Below are 14,034 nucleotides of genomic sequence, written 5' to 3'. Positions count from 1 at the left end.
CTCTGGAACCATTGATGCAAAGTAATCAGAAATGGAGCTTCTGTAGCTATGCCTTGCTAGGGCGAATCTTCATCGACAAAGATTTAGGGAACATGTTCACGAGTTGAAGGAAACATGTTCAATACATATATATCATCCAAAACCAGACAACTCAAAACTTGTTCAATACACGAACGCAAATAGGCTAGAACTGCTACATCTGCCCAAGGCAGAGTCCCAATTCTTGAAATTACAGCCTCCTTCCTCTTCTCCCACCCTTTCTGCGGGTGCTGTCAGTCGGGACTGGAGTGACATCCTCTGTAGAGGAAAGAATTTGTCAGGCCAAATTGAAACCGTGAAAAACTATAACATTTAACAAATTATTTCCAGAAACCAAAGTACCATGGTAGCAAAATTTGATTTGTCATGTTTTCCGTAAGCTAAACCAATTAGCATCATGTGACAATACACACAATACATTCTATAACTCTGATCAGTGAAAGCCTGGGTCGATTTTTAGTTTGGACAATCACTGTTTGGGGATAACCAATACTTGTGCATGATATTAATTGCACATGATCTGGATAAATTTGGCAAGAAAATAGTCTATAGTGCCATGCAAGTCAAAGTAGATTGAATATACACAGGGGTGCTTGTGAATTATCCCACAAAACGAATAGGGGACATGTACTGCACCTTGGGAAGATGATGTGACTTAACAATACTTTCATTTCCTGGTTGGTTTAGTTATGTCAACTAGTTGGAGAAAGACTATAAAGCATTTACTAGGTATTGTGTATTTATTGATAATTCATGCTCAAGTTTTTCTCCATAATAAGCATAACATGAAATTTTTGCATGTAGTCCCAAAATAACAGTTATGAATGAGCAATGGAGCATATCTATCAAAACAACATACATGGAAACAATATGGGCCTGTACACTTACCAATACGACCTATCTTCATGCCTGATCGAGCAAGTGCCCTGAGGGCGGACTGAGCACCCGGACCAGGAGTCTTGGTCTTGTTTCCACCAGTAGCACGGAGCTTAATATGCAGAGCAGTAATTCCAAGCTCCTGCAACGAACAGAAATACAGAATTGAGCATCAACTAACAAACAAACAAAAAAGTTTGCCAAATTAGTGCAGTACCTTGCATCTTTGAGCAACATCCTGTGCTGCAAGCATAGCTGCGTAAGGTGAGGACTCATCACGATCAGCTTTAACTTTCATGCCACCTAGACAATGCAACAGCTGTCATGCTAATAGTACAGAGAAACAAAGTAAACCAAAGCATGGTCGTTGAAAATCTTGAAAAGGAATTGCATCTTCAAGAAACCCATTTAATTAAAATATGCTCACTGGACCCAAAAAGACATAATTTAAATCCAACTCAAAGGAGGAACTGGAAACAGTTAGTAACCATCCAAGAGCTTGTACCAGAACACATTATATATGCATAACCGATCTACATAAACAAAACAAATTATATATGCATAACTTATGGGGCGTTAACTAGTCCAAAACGACCTTTAAGGGTGTAGAATAAGGTACTGATGTGATACATTACTAGAAGCTAGAACGACCTGCTCAACATGGATAACTACAGCAGTCATAAGTTCAGTTTCAGCAGCAATCAGCACAAAGATGCTGCAGAAAGGAAAACAGGTATACTAGTATTGTCTGAGTTTATAGTATGCAAGCAAATGTGTTGTTAGATATAATTCTCAATTGATTGCATGTGTTTGAAGCAAATATTTGTTGTCACAATTAGCAGACCCATTTGAAGCCTAAAATAACTTCTACGAACAAGCAAACTGAGTATAGTGCGCATAGCACCGTGTAAATCGGGAGTGTACAACAACTAAACAGACAGTAGATGGTCATATGATGTAAAATGCTCACTTCCATAATATAGGCACCTCCATTCAATTCAGCAATGGTACCCAGAGGGCATGACCCAGCAAAATCAGCGCAAAAAAGCAACTGATTGTGAACAAGCCTACACCAGAGGGTGCACATGACCAAGATGAAGACACCAAAAACAGTAAAAACAAAACAGGAAGAGAGAGGACCCAGAGAAAAACTCTCTGGACCATCATTTTTAATCTTGCACAGCTATGACTCGAAACGCTCCCATGTGAAGGAAAGGGAGGCGATCTTAAGGGCCGTGCTTGACAAATAACAGTAATAGTCTTGATAGCTAAAAACCAAGCACACTTGCCATTTGGCATTCATATCATAAACAAAGCCTGATATCACATCTAATATATCTCATGGCTCAGTGCACACCCAAGTACTTTCAATAACGGGTGAGATCTTACAAATCTCGATCAGCAAGACTAAGCAGTACATTTATCAACTATAGCTAGATTAACAACATATAATGGAATAACAGAAAAAATCCTACACTGCCAGTGTCATTACAAACAGACATCAATCCCAATATAATAATGACATGCAAAAGAAACGTAAGAAGGCTATATACCAGTGATGCGGACGAGCGTCTCCCTCCCGGACAGATCCGTCACATGCTGCAGCACCATGAAAGAAATGCCCATGTAAGCTCCTGTTTTTCTTGCTCAAATGAAAATCGAATGGCGGAAAGCTGCATCTTACGATGAAGGTGTCGTTGAAGGAGGCGAAGATGCGTGCGACGCCGAAGACGTACTCCCCCTCGCGGACAGTGGGGCCGAGCGTCACGTTCTCCTCCTTGGGCTCCCGCGTCTTCTTCCTCCCGGACTGCACAGCATCGGCGCAACAACAGCACCGCCGTCAGCGCGACGCGTTAAGAGATCTGAAAAAGGAGCGGGGAGAAGAAGTGGCGCAGCTACATACCATGGCGGCGGCGGGAGAGGGGTGGTTAGGGCTTGCGAGGGAGGAGGACGGCGAGGTGGCGGCGGTAAAACCCTAATTCGCAGCGTCTGTGGGAGAGCGTTTGCAAGGCCATATAAGTAGCGTTCGCTCCGCTCCTGCGTATATGTGGGCTTTGATTTGGGCCAGGCATGCTCCTTTGTCTGGGCCTCCTCGTGGAGTAGCCCATAATTCCTCTTTTCATTTTTTTAAGTAAATTTCACAAAACTACACTATATCGTCAAAATTATCACAAAGCTATATTTTTCCCCTCTTATTTCATAAAATCACACTTATTTTACATTAATTTATCACAAAACTACCCTTCTTTTAGTTTAATTATCGCAAAACTATATTTTTTTCTCTCATATTTCACAAAATCACACTTTTTTTATTTAACTATCATAAAACTACATTTTTTCCTCATATTTCACAAAACCACACTTACTTTACATTATTTTATCACAAAATATACTTCTATTACTGTAAACAGATTTGATAAGATGAGCACACGCATCATACTTACAAGCTTCAGCCCTCACCGTTTACTGATATGATCAACTATACCATGTTACAATTGCTTCCCAAGTTAGCAGATTCTTTATAGAATTTGGACTCTTTCTCTTGTACTCTACCGATTTGGCACGAGTTGAATATCTGGACGTAAAAAATTAATACTAGTGAAGGTTGGTATGACACCATTTAGCCACCCAAATAGCGCTGATGGGGGTTGACATGGCACCATTTAGACAGCTAAATGGTGCAACTCCATCCCCACCAACACTAATTTTTCGTGTCTAAGAATTTAACTCACGCCAGATCAGTAGCTTCTAAAAAAAGAGGGTCAAAGGTCACATATGATCTACTAACTTGATAAATAATTGTGACATGATATAGCCGGTCACGTCAGTAAACGGTGAGGACTGAAGCTGTAAGTATGACGCATAGGTCCATATTATCAGATCTGTTCACAGTAATAAAAGTGTAGTTTTATGATAAATTGATACAAATAAAGTGTGGTTTTATGAAATATAAGGGAAAATGTGTAATTTTATGATAGTTAAATAAAAAATGTAGTTTTATGATAAAATGATGCAAAGTAAGTGTGATTTTGTGAAATAGGAGGGGGGAAATATACTTTTATGATAGTTTTGATGATCTTAGTGTAGTCTTACGAAATTTACTCTTTATTTTTTATATTTTTTGAAATATAATCAGCAAAAGAATTGTTTGTTATATTAAGCATAAGAAGAGCCCGATGGGCCAAAAGTCAGTCATTGTACAAAGAGATTTAAGAGAGGAGAGCAGAATAAAAAAGGTCCGGTCATCTATCCACAAAATAAAAAATGCTATTCTCACGCCAAAATACACCTTAAATGGTGCACCCTCACGAAGGCCTAAATCTCAGCCTCGGCAATGATATGCTTCATAGTGGCGGCCATTGGCTGCTCTTTATGTTCAAAGATTCTTTTGTATAGCTCCCTCTAAATCTCCCAAGTGACTATCATAAGAAGCGATTTAAGGCTTTTTCTAGAGATAGAGATGCAATTAGCCATAGAAGTCCACCAGGCATGTAATGAGGAACTTTGTGGCCATGTTTCGAGCAGGGTAAATGTTTGTCGAAGTTGTAACGTGTGTCAAACCCTCTCAATGAAAACGCAAATATGTTCTGCTAGCATCGGAGATGAAAAGATGGAGACTCTCATAAAACATATCCAGTGATTCCACCACTGGATATGTTCTCAAGGGCATTGAATATGTTCTCGATACTTTTGGCAAATCTCCGTACTTTGGCAAATCACAACTGAGAGTTACTAGCAATGGAGGGTGACGATGTCATATAGTTCCCTGTTTTTATCAATTAATGAATTGTAGCAAAAAGAAATCGGAAAACTAACAGAGATTTCTACCTGCAGTATATAGACTAGGCCTTGCATGGAAAACAACCCATGGGAAATTGTCAAAATGCTGAGAGGCAAATCGTACAGGTTGTAATATGTCAAGAGTTAATAAAAGCATGCAATGCGTAGGAAAAATTGACAGCTGTGGGATTTTAACCCACGCCCTTTTCGGACCATAGGACCAGAGCCTAAATTTGGCGCTCTAGACCACTCGGCCAAATTGTCGTTGTTTGATTAAGCAGCTGGGAAAATTATATCAGAGTTAACGGCCTTCGGGGCAAATGTAGTAAAATATCTAATATTGTTATTAACATCAACATGTAATGTAATCCCACTGAACATGCAACATGTAATGTAATCCCACAGAACATGCAAAAAGGAAAGCATGTGCCCTCCCAACTGCTCAACAGTAATCGAAGGGGTCGATCCGTGGATCATGCTCACTAGCCATCGCCATTCCTGTGCACAACCATGTCGGGCACATCACCTGCAAAACATGGAGATGTACAATTCAAGACAGTTTCATACCTCAGGGAGGAAATTACTGGGAGACGATGCTACAAGCCTACAAACCACCCTTTCTATTCTGCAACCAGGAATTCCCAATCGCGCTTCAACAAAAACTTTGTATAACACTTCGCTAATGAAGAATAAAGAATTTTGTCAAGCACTGAATTCAGACACAACTAAGCATAATCTACGGTGTCACCTTGTCATTTAAGCTACAAGCAGTACCTCTCGAGTTTGACAAACTGTTACACTGCTTCCAATCTAATCTTATAGAAGCCATCAAACTGAATATTGTGAAACACGATGGAATTAGACAGCATACCTTTCTAGCTCCTGAACAATTTTGACACCTTGCACTTGTAGACCACATATGATGCTCATGGTCTCGTGAAAGTGAAAATCTTTTCCTGCTCAATGACATTCCGCTAGCAGAACAATGAGCACATGGCAAGTATCCTATAATGTAGAAGCAAGTTCAGACACGCGAGTACAGCGCTAAAAGCAAAGGATCAAGCTAGTAAGTACTACTGTCTTAGTACAACAACCAAAACAACGTTTCAGGGAAATTCCATTTTTGTTTTTAGTTGATGAAATATTAGGCACGGCCAAGCCAAGCTTTGGTCAGATAGTTGAAAAAGAATTTGCTTGTACCGGTGCCGTGGCAATACGTGCATATTTTCTTCTCTTGCTGCCTCACGTTTCTCATTTCAACCAGCATTAAGTCTGAGATTACACTTACTGTGCCACCAGAAAAGGATGCCACTATGGGATCTACCTGACTGAACAGCACTAAACAAAAATATATCAAGTCACTTTTCTAAACACAGCTGTGGAATTAACTAACAAGATACAGGTTCTTCGAAGCACCTCAATTGAAGAGGCAAGTGCATGGTCCGTATAAAATCTGCATAAGATGTACCACCCAGCCCTAATTTCAGTTCAAGCTGCATCAAAAACAGTTTTTTATGAAGATATACGTATTAAATTACTGCTCATAGTGAAAAGAGGTTCTTTGAAAAACTTGGGGTCACCAATGTAAACAAAATTGGCACTTGCTACTGGGGCTACCAAACCTCCAAAAAAGAATATTATCCCAGATATGACAGAGAATGATGTCAGATAGAGCTGCTTCATTGTCTTTTGTGACTGTTTTGGGCAAAGAAAAGACGAATTATTAGAACTTAGAACAACTTCAGATGCCAATGTGATCATTTTTTCACAAATTAGTGGAGGGATGTTGTGTTAGAGTTATAGAGACCCATATAATTTTAATAATTCTCCATAAATCTTAAATACTCATATTATAGAGATGTGGCCTAGCTCCTACGCGCTGGCCTCCCACCTCGCCTTCTTCATAAGATGTGGTCCAAGCGGCAGCACTGACGTCGCTACAACGACGGCCGCCGGTGACCAGCGGCGTGCAGCAACACGGATGCCGACCCAAGGCCCAGGATGCCACCGATGCAGACGCCGGTGATGTCGCCGCCGCGTGCTGGATCCAACAGCCCGCCCTTTGGCATGGGAGGACCGTCTCTCATCTACTTCTTCATCCCCTGAATGAATGCAGTGTCGTGCCTGCAGTACTCTCTATGCTATCCGGTTTGAAGTAATCTTCCCTTCTCCAGTCATCCATGTCAGTATGTAAACCAATAATGCATCATGCATGACTATAAGTTCCAGAAGCCACGAGGGCAACTCTGTTCCCATTGAAGTGGAATTCTGCCATTCAAATATGTGCAATAACTTCTGATCTTCAGGCGAGCAATAGAACAACCCGGCAGCTAGCACGGTCCAAGCTCTGCCTGCTCAAATCACACAGCCTGAGCAGAGCTTCACCAATAGCATGGGTAATGGAGCGTACACAAGTAACACAATAAACGCCAGCATCTCCGGCTTTAGACTGTAAAAAAAACCAGCTTCGAACTGACATAATTCATTAAATCAAGTCAGGACATGTGGTTCCAAGTTCTGGTCCAGAGTACATGAAGCATCACGCAAGAGTACATAAAGCAGCCCATTCTCAAAGTTTTTTTTTTCACACTTTCAAGTAAAATTATCAAGAAATTGCGGCAAGCCACCTTATGCGCTAGGAGACACTACAAGCAAATAGCCCTGGACATGATCGGATCTTAAAAGCCAAAAAGGCTCACGGTGTGAATTACACAGCATCAGCATTGTGCCATCCCTTTGTGCATGGAGGTATCTCCATGAACTCATCAAACTCCTTGACATGAATATCACAACATTTCCACTGCAAGAACAGATACAGGACTTGGGATGACAACAATCGAGGGATGTACCGAGCACAAATCAACATAAAACTTAGAACATATACATACCCCTCTCATCCTGTCATGGAAAACTGCAGGACCTGGATGGTACTCACATGCAGAATCATGGTTATCCTTTTCCTTGTAGGTTTTACCACATCCTTTGTTTTTACATGTCCTCGGTTCATTTATATCAATTTTTTTCTTGGGCAGTGGAACTGAGGATTTCTCAACAGGTTCCTTGTTTGTATCATTGGTAGTGGCTGGTTTTTGTGCCTTGGGCTGTGATCCTGGAAATATATCAATGCACACTCCATTCAATGAACATTTTCATTTTTGTGGTTTATGCTCATGATGTTTTTTTTTTTTGCCAAATTACTGTAAAAACCACAGGATGTTTTTTTACTAAACATAAGTGTTGGGTGGTAACTGTTAACATCCATAAATAAGGAATTAATTAGTTGAACTGAAACAAGATTACTGTAAACAAACTCACCATGATCAGAGCAAAAGAAACCCTGACGACACCTTGCGCAGGCATCAGCTCCCACACCCTGCTTAGAGGACTGGATAGGTGTTGCCTTCGGGGGGTTGGTAGAAACAGCTTTTGTGACTGGTTTTTCAGTCGTATGCTTTCCTGTTGTGCATCTACACCACAATAGTGCATGCGATCAGTTACTTTTGGTTATGCTAAACAAAACAGGCAACTGAACATGATATTGGTCTAAAATGAGAAAAGGCCATGATTAAAACTAGAACATTGGCCAGTTTAAAAACACTAGTTCATTGTGAATAATGATAAAAAGACATCAATTCAAGCTTATCCACCTGCAAACAGGAGCCATATTTCTGGACCATAATGGAGAGTGGAATAACTTTGTTGAGCCAATTCATGCTGATTTTATTAGAGAATTTGCCCATGTTTCTACTATTGTGTTCTGCCTTCTGAAGTACTTTAGGTTAGCTGCTGATAAGTGGTAACTCGAGTCACTTCAGAGTCTATAGTGAAATAAAACCATCTGAAGTCAAGAACCTTATGGTCAAACATTACCCACGACTCTTAACCTTAAGCATATCAGCGACGGTCACTTAACCATCTTTAGTACTTTTAGACAACTGTTGCCTACCTCTTGCTTCTGCTAATCTAAGTCACTTCATAGTCAATGGTGATACATTAACCATTTGTTGGTAACTTATGTCAATTCACAGTCTATGGTGAATACTGCAGACTGCAGTTTACAAGTTTAGGTCAGACAACATAACTTGGACCTGAGTGGGTCATCTAATCTAAATTCTAAAACCTAACTACATATTTACTGTGAAAAGCAGGGTGATTAATATTATGGCTAATTCATAAACACCAGACTATTAGATATTCCATATTTGAAGTGCATGTGGGTGATCTGCCATTATTTTTTTATGTTGGATTGGTAAAGTAACCGAAGCACTAACATATGTAAAGTTTGTGTACACTTGGCACGTTTCAGTATTTCACTAAGTAAAAAAGAATATCTGCAAGTTTTGTTGTTAAAAAAACAAGAAATCTTGTTTACGCTACAATCAAAATCAGAAGCATGTCTACATTTGTTGTGCAGTATAATGTGGGGGTGTTAGGCAGAGCTCCAGATCCGAAATCCACTATGGATCTGGAGTAGCACCTACCAAACGAAGCAACTCCATTTTTTTTTTTTTTGGAGCAAACTGATCCGTGGAGCACTCCCCTTTCCTGTACAAATTGGTGGAGCAGGCAAAAAGTTGCTCTACCCGTGGAGCCACCCCACTAGAAACAAAAATACCCATGAAGTTTAGAGGAAATTACCCACTTTTTCCACTGGGTATACCCCCCAACCGGTCTCTCCCCCCCCCCCCCGGTGGAGTTCTCTCCCGAATCGCCTCTCTCAAGGAAACCCTAGGTGGCGGCAGCAGGCCGGTCTCCACTGCCACACATGTTAAGTCCGGCTGCCTTTGGGCCCTCTCCGCTGCTCCCGTCCTTGTTCCTCAAGTAGCAGCCGCAGTGTCTGGAGGACACCTAGGGGTCGTTCGATCCTAGCGTGCCCATCGTGGCATTGACCCCGACCCCTGTGACTATGGTCCAATTACTGCCAAAGGTCACAAAGATTCATCCAAAAAATGGTGATTGAAAATAAGCTCACAAGCAAAATAGTGCACAAGTGAAAACATAAAGGGTATCATGGACAATTCACCGTAAACCTCATTCATAGATTTGGAGCCAACCTACTAGCCAAACACCACACTGATAGCTCCAGCTGCCCTAATGGATCTGCTCCACTGTGGATATGTGGAGTAGATCTACAGTTAGAGCTCTACCAAACAGCCCCTGATAATGCATTGACCAAACCAGGCAACCGAAAGCAAAAACAAACTCAATGTCACATGAAATCCAATACAAAAGTGTACAACGACATAGACTTCAAGTGAATCCAAACAACTGTAAATAGGTTTTTCCCTTTTCAGGCAGTAGTGCCTTACAGAAAAACCACCATGTGCCTGTAACTTTATAAACTATTCCCCACTATGCTAACATATAAGAAACCCTGTAAGTTCCAAATAAAGAGGAAAATGGGCATAAAATCTGAAGGAACGGTTGCTGCTCAGTGATCAAGCTATGTTTCAATACTATGTTTGCCCTATCATATAATAGCCAAAGTAGTATGTATCTAACTTGTGATGTATCAATAATGCAATAGTAATACAGAGAGAAGCGGACTTTCTGACACAGCTGCATTTTTCCCCTAGTGTAAAATTTTACCTGTTTAGTTCATGCTCCAACATAACAAACCAATTCATCAGCAAAAGCAACTTATGGGAAAAGCCAAAATTCGGTAACTACAGCATCACTTGGACTGTGGCCAACTCGCGGGCAAGCCAAATGTTGGCTGAGTGAATCGGCAGGCAAGCAAAATGTTGGCTGATTTTGTTGGTGCTACCCAGTTTTAGCTTCAAACCAAACTGCAGCTAATTGTCCTTGGCATTACCAAATATTGGCTTGGTTTGCTTCGGTTCTCAACCAAACAACCTTACTAACCAATACATTAAACATCATACACACTAACACTAAAGTTACAATGTTTTCTGTGCATGCCAAGGGAGGAAGAGATGGATCCTTACCCAGGTATCTCCAAAAATAAGCTAAAATCATGGCTTCTTTGCTTGCAGCAGCTCCACTTTTTCATGCCGTCATGAAATATAGGCTGAAAAACGTATCTTAAGAATACAAATAATAAATTCCTAAACAGAAATAGCCTCTCAAGCAAGGGGGGGGGGGGGGGACTTACTCCCTGCAAGAAAACAAACAGGATGGAGGAAGCTGTTAGAACACTACTAGTGAAAAATAAGAAATACATGTTTGAACTGCCAGTAAACGTGGAATTATACATAATGCTCGCAACTACACTTTGCAACGCACTTCATGACAACATAAAAGCAGGGTTCAATTGATCTAAAAAAAGCAGGGTTTGATTTTGTCAAGTAAGAGAAGCAGGAATGCATGTATAAGTTCTCCTAATGTAATGACTAGTTATTTGTATGAATTTTTACTAATGAGAAGAATCTATATGTGTCATTAATACTCCATAAGCACCTTCGATTGCAGTAGCAAGTAGTGTGAAAAGTGCTTAAACATCACAATCTAATTAATGATCACCTTAAAGGCAGTGCCTGTGGTTGTCTGGTTGAGCAATTCAATCTGAATGAAACGACAAGAAAAGGAGTTCCTAGAGGAACAAGCAGCTGTTCTTTTCCCGGTCTTGCAGTCATTTACTTATAACAAGTAGAATTATTTACAATAGAACATTGCAACAGTCATAAAAAAGCTTTGCAGAAAAAACTAAAGAATGTCTTTTTAAAAAAGTCAAGAAATTCCAGTACCCTTTTTCTTTCTATTGAATTGCCATGTGACCCTCTCCCATGGAACAAAATTACAAAAATCCTCCCCACCCTATGGACACAGACAATGTGCAGGTCCTCATCAACAGACAACAGGTAACTTCCACTTATCACGCCGGAATCGAAAGAACAAGGTTTCCCAATATTGTGCTTCTAATTAACAACAACCCCTTGTTGAATCACACCAACGAAAGGCGTGCCACCGATCTACCATCATCCGTTGGAAGCTGCTCGACTACACAAATAGCTGCCGAATCCGTGCCCTACTTTTGTCTCCGAAAGCAGGCAAAGTCCTTACCTCGGGCCACACCCTAAACCTCAGCACACGAATTCCCTGCTCCTTGAGACAAGATTGAAGAATCAAGTTTAGGGGATAGAACTGCCAGGCCGGGCGCACAAACTCGGAAAAGATGCCTACTCTTCCATCGATTGGGATTTTTTGCGATGTGGAATTTTTTGCCGAGGTACGGGGGTTTGGGGGAAAGAGGAGATATCAGAGGGGGACGGCTTACGGAGGGATGGTATTGGCAGGAGCCTTCGGGGTTGTTGTCGTCGGTGAACATGGCGTTGCAGCCGATTCGCTGGCACCGCACCGGCGCGCTGGCGCTCTTCGCCGCCTCCGTCGTAGACATCGCGATGCTCCCTCCCCGTCTCTCTCCAGCGCGACCTCTCGAAAGATCTCGCTCGCTCTAGCCTCTGCTCTGGCGTCGGCGGACGCACGGAGGAATAAAAAGGAACTATGCGGATTGCGGCGCCTATGTGCCCCTTTTTTTTTACAAAGTATGATAAAAGAAAATTAAAATAATTAGATTTATTATGTTTAGACATCTCAATATTTATTTATGAATTTATTAATATTTAACATATTTATTTAATTATGAAGAAAACAATGATACTTTTATGCATGCACATAATTTTAATATGTAGACGACACTAATACAAACATAAATAAATTTGTTTTAAATTTTTTTGAGTTTTAGATATTTTCTTATGTATTTTATATTATTTCAATCAATTTATCAATATAACTATTATTCCTTTCGCTATTTTTTAGAATTTGAAAAAATATGTGTACGTATATATACAGATATATATGTATACAAATATAGATACTACTTATATATATATATATATGCATATACGTATCAGTACATATACATGCATGAGACTCATATGAATAATAGCTACAATAACTTGGTCTCTTAAAATTTCTCTAATTCTTAACCCTTTAATATACCTAATAGATAAATAAATGATTTGCCAAAGATCGACCTTCGATTATGATGGAGTTAATGGTTACCGATTAGGTTGGTGAATAAGTAAAGTCACTTTTTTAATATGAATTTTCAAGGTTATAATGAGTACGTAGAATATAACTTGAAAATTGCTCTTTTGAGTCTCCAATCGTTTGAAGTGTTGTATTTCAGGTTAAAACCGTATCATGCGCCAAATCCACGCACCTTTGGCGCAGAGTGGGCATCCACCATAGCAACAAAAGCAACAAATGTGCATGCATATATGCAAAAAGGAAAATAAAAAAACCTTATAATTTTGTGTTTATCTCGGGAATAACTTCTCTCATACCATTGCAAACTCGTCAAACTCCAGCTTGTATCACCCAGACACCTACAAATTTGGGTTTGGACCTCAATGTAATTAATAAAGCAAATGGTGTATTAAAAAATAAAATGTTTACAATAACATATAAAATTGCCCCTCCCACTTAACATGTGAAATTAATAAAGCATCTAGATATTCTCCAAGGCACTAGTTAGTCCAGATGAGCACTAAATTACAGCCCTTTTAGAAAAGAATTTTGTTTAAGGAGTGCTGTCAAAATTTTAAACTTTGATCGTTGATGTGTGGATACCAAAATGATTATATATTGATTTATCTCGCAAGTTCTTTCACAGCATTTTAATTGTTTATATTTCACAAACTAGTAAACACATACATTGTATCCACGTGCGTGATAGACCCGGAACAAAAAATGACTAGGTGTCATGGTAGGATCTAGGTGTCTCGCTTGTTGAGCTACAGAATGTCAATATCAACGGATACAATACTCGCAAATAGAAGCTATATAAACTCGTATTTGTGACCTAATTCCTAAATCCGTGCTAACACCTATTACCCGCCATGGGTAACAACTGACTCCTGTGGGTACCATATACCCGCAAGCACACATGTATGTGTGCTAATCTAGTAAACATGCATTGAACATAAGATAATATTATCAATTTAAACATACATCTCAACCACAATAATGAACAAGCATCTCACATATTCATAGCATGTATATTACATTAGTATATTACAATATAGTTCACACGTACAACATATTCTCATATTCAACAGTACTTAGTACAACACAAATGAACATTGTTCAATAAGACAACAAGTTTGGAGCAGATACACGCGCGAAGTGGGAATATGTAAACCTATTTCTGTCACACCCGGTTTTAAGACCAAATCGAATATAAACTACATGTATATCAGGATCAAGTTACATACACGTAGTGACGTCATAAGTGAGTAGCAGACACAATATCTGTTATTACAATGTACTTTATTACATCAATAACCCAAGGGTCTAAAAGAAGATTACAAAGCA

The 14,034-nt window shown here is 39.9% G+C and overlaps 2 protein-coding genes across 2 annotated transcripts; both read right to left on the bottom strand.

Annotated features, from left to right (window-relative positions):
- Positions 1–22: 22 nt before the first annotated feature.
- On the bottom strand, positions 23–2,946 carry LOC133922032 (small ribosomal subunit protein uS11y-like). The gene is made up of 6 exons (XM_062367185.1): positions 2,819–2,946; positions 2,600–2,722; positions 2,469–2,514; positions 1,133–1,218; positions 928–1,057; positions 23–297 (listed from the first exon to the last, which is right to left on the bottom strand). Exons 1-6 carry the CDS (start codon positions 2,819–2,821, stop codon positions 230–232), a joined length of 456 nt encoding a protein of 151 aa, XP_062223169.1. The 5' UTR covers positions 2,822–2,946; the 3' UTR covers positions 23–229.
- Positions 2,947–7,147: 4,201 nt separating this feature from the next.
- LOC133922031 (cysteine and histidine-rich domain-containing protein RAR1-like) lies at positions 7,148–12,152 on the bottom strand. Its single transcript, XM_062367184.1, has 5 exons — positions 11,933–12,152; positions 10,644–10,813; positions 8,011–8,162; positions 7,584–7,804; positions 7,148–7,495 (listed from the first exon to the last, which is right to left on the bottom strand). The coding sequence occupies exons 1-5, from the start codon at positions 12,050–12,052 to the stop codon at positions 7,403–7,405; spliced, it is 756 nt and encodes a 251-aa protein (XP_062223168.1). The 5' UTR covers positions 12,053–12,152; the 3' UTR covers positions 7,148–7,402.
- Positions 12,153–14,034: the final 1,882 nt, after the last annotated feature.

Source organism: Phragmites australis, chromosome 6 (genome assembly GCF_958298935.1).
Source record: "Phragmites australis chromosome 6, lpPhrAust1.1, whole genome shotgun sequence".
Classification (NCBI taxonomy): Eukaryota; Viridiplantae; Streptophyta; class Magnoliopsida; order Poales; family Poaceae; genus Phragmites; species Phragmites australis.
Note: the sequence above shows the minus strand (reverse complement) of the source record. Positions and strands in the feature narration are given on the sequence as shown.

Excerpts from the sequence above, each read along its gene's own strand:
- LOC133922032 (XM_062367185.1), bottom strand. Across the intron at positions 2,515-2,599 it reads CCTTCAACGACACCTTCATC|CATGTGACGGATCTGTCCGG; the intron begins GTAAGATGCAGC and ends ATGGTGCTGCAG. Across the intron at positions 298-927 it reads CATGAAGATAGGTCGTATTG|AGGATGTCACTCCAGTCCCG; the intron begins GTAAGTGTACAG and ends TTTCCTCTACAG.
- LOC133922031 (XM_062367184.1), bottom strand. The coding sequence starts at position 12,052 with ATGTCTACGACGGAGGCGGCGAAGAGCGCCAGCGCGCCGGTGCGGTGC. Across the intron at positions 7,805-8,010 it reads TTTCTTTTGCTCTGATCATG|GATCACAGCCCAAGGCACAA; the intron begins GTGAGTTTGTTT and ends ATATATTTCCAG. Across the intron at positions 7,496-7,583 it reads TCCATGACAGGATGAGAGGG|TGGAAATGTTGTGATATTCA; the intron begins GTATGTATATGT and ends CTGTTCTTGCAG.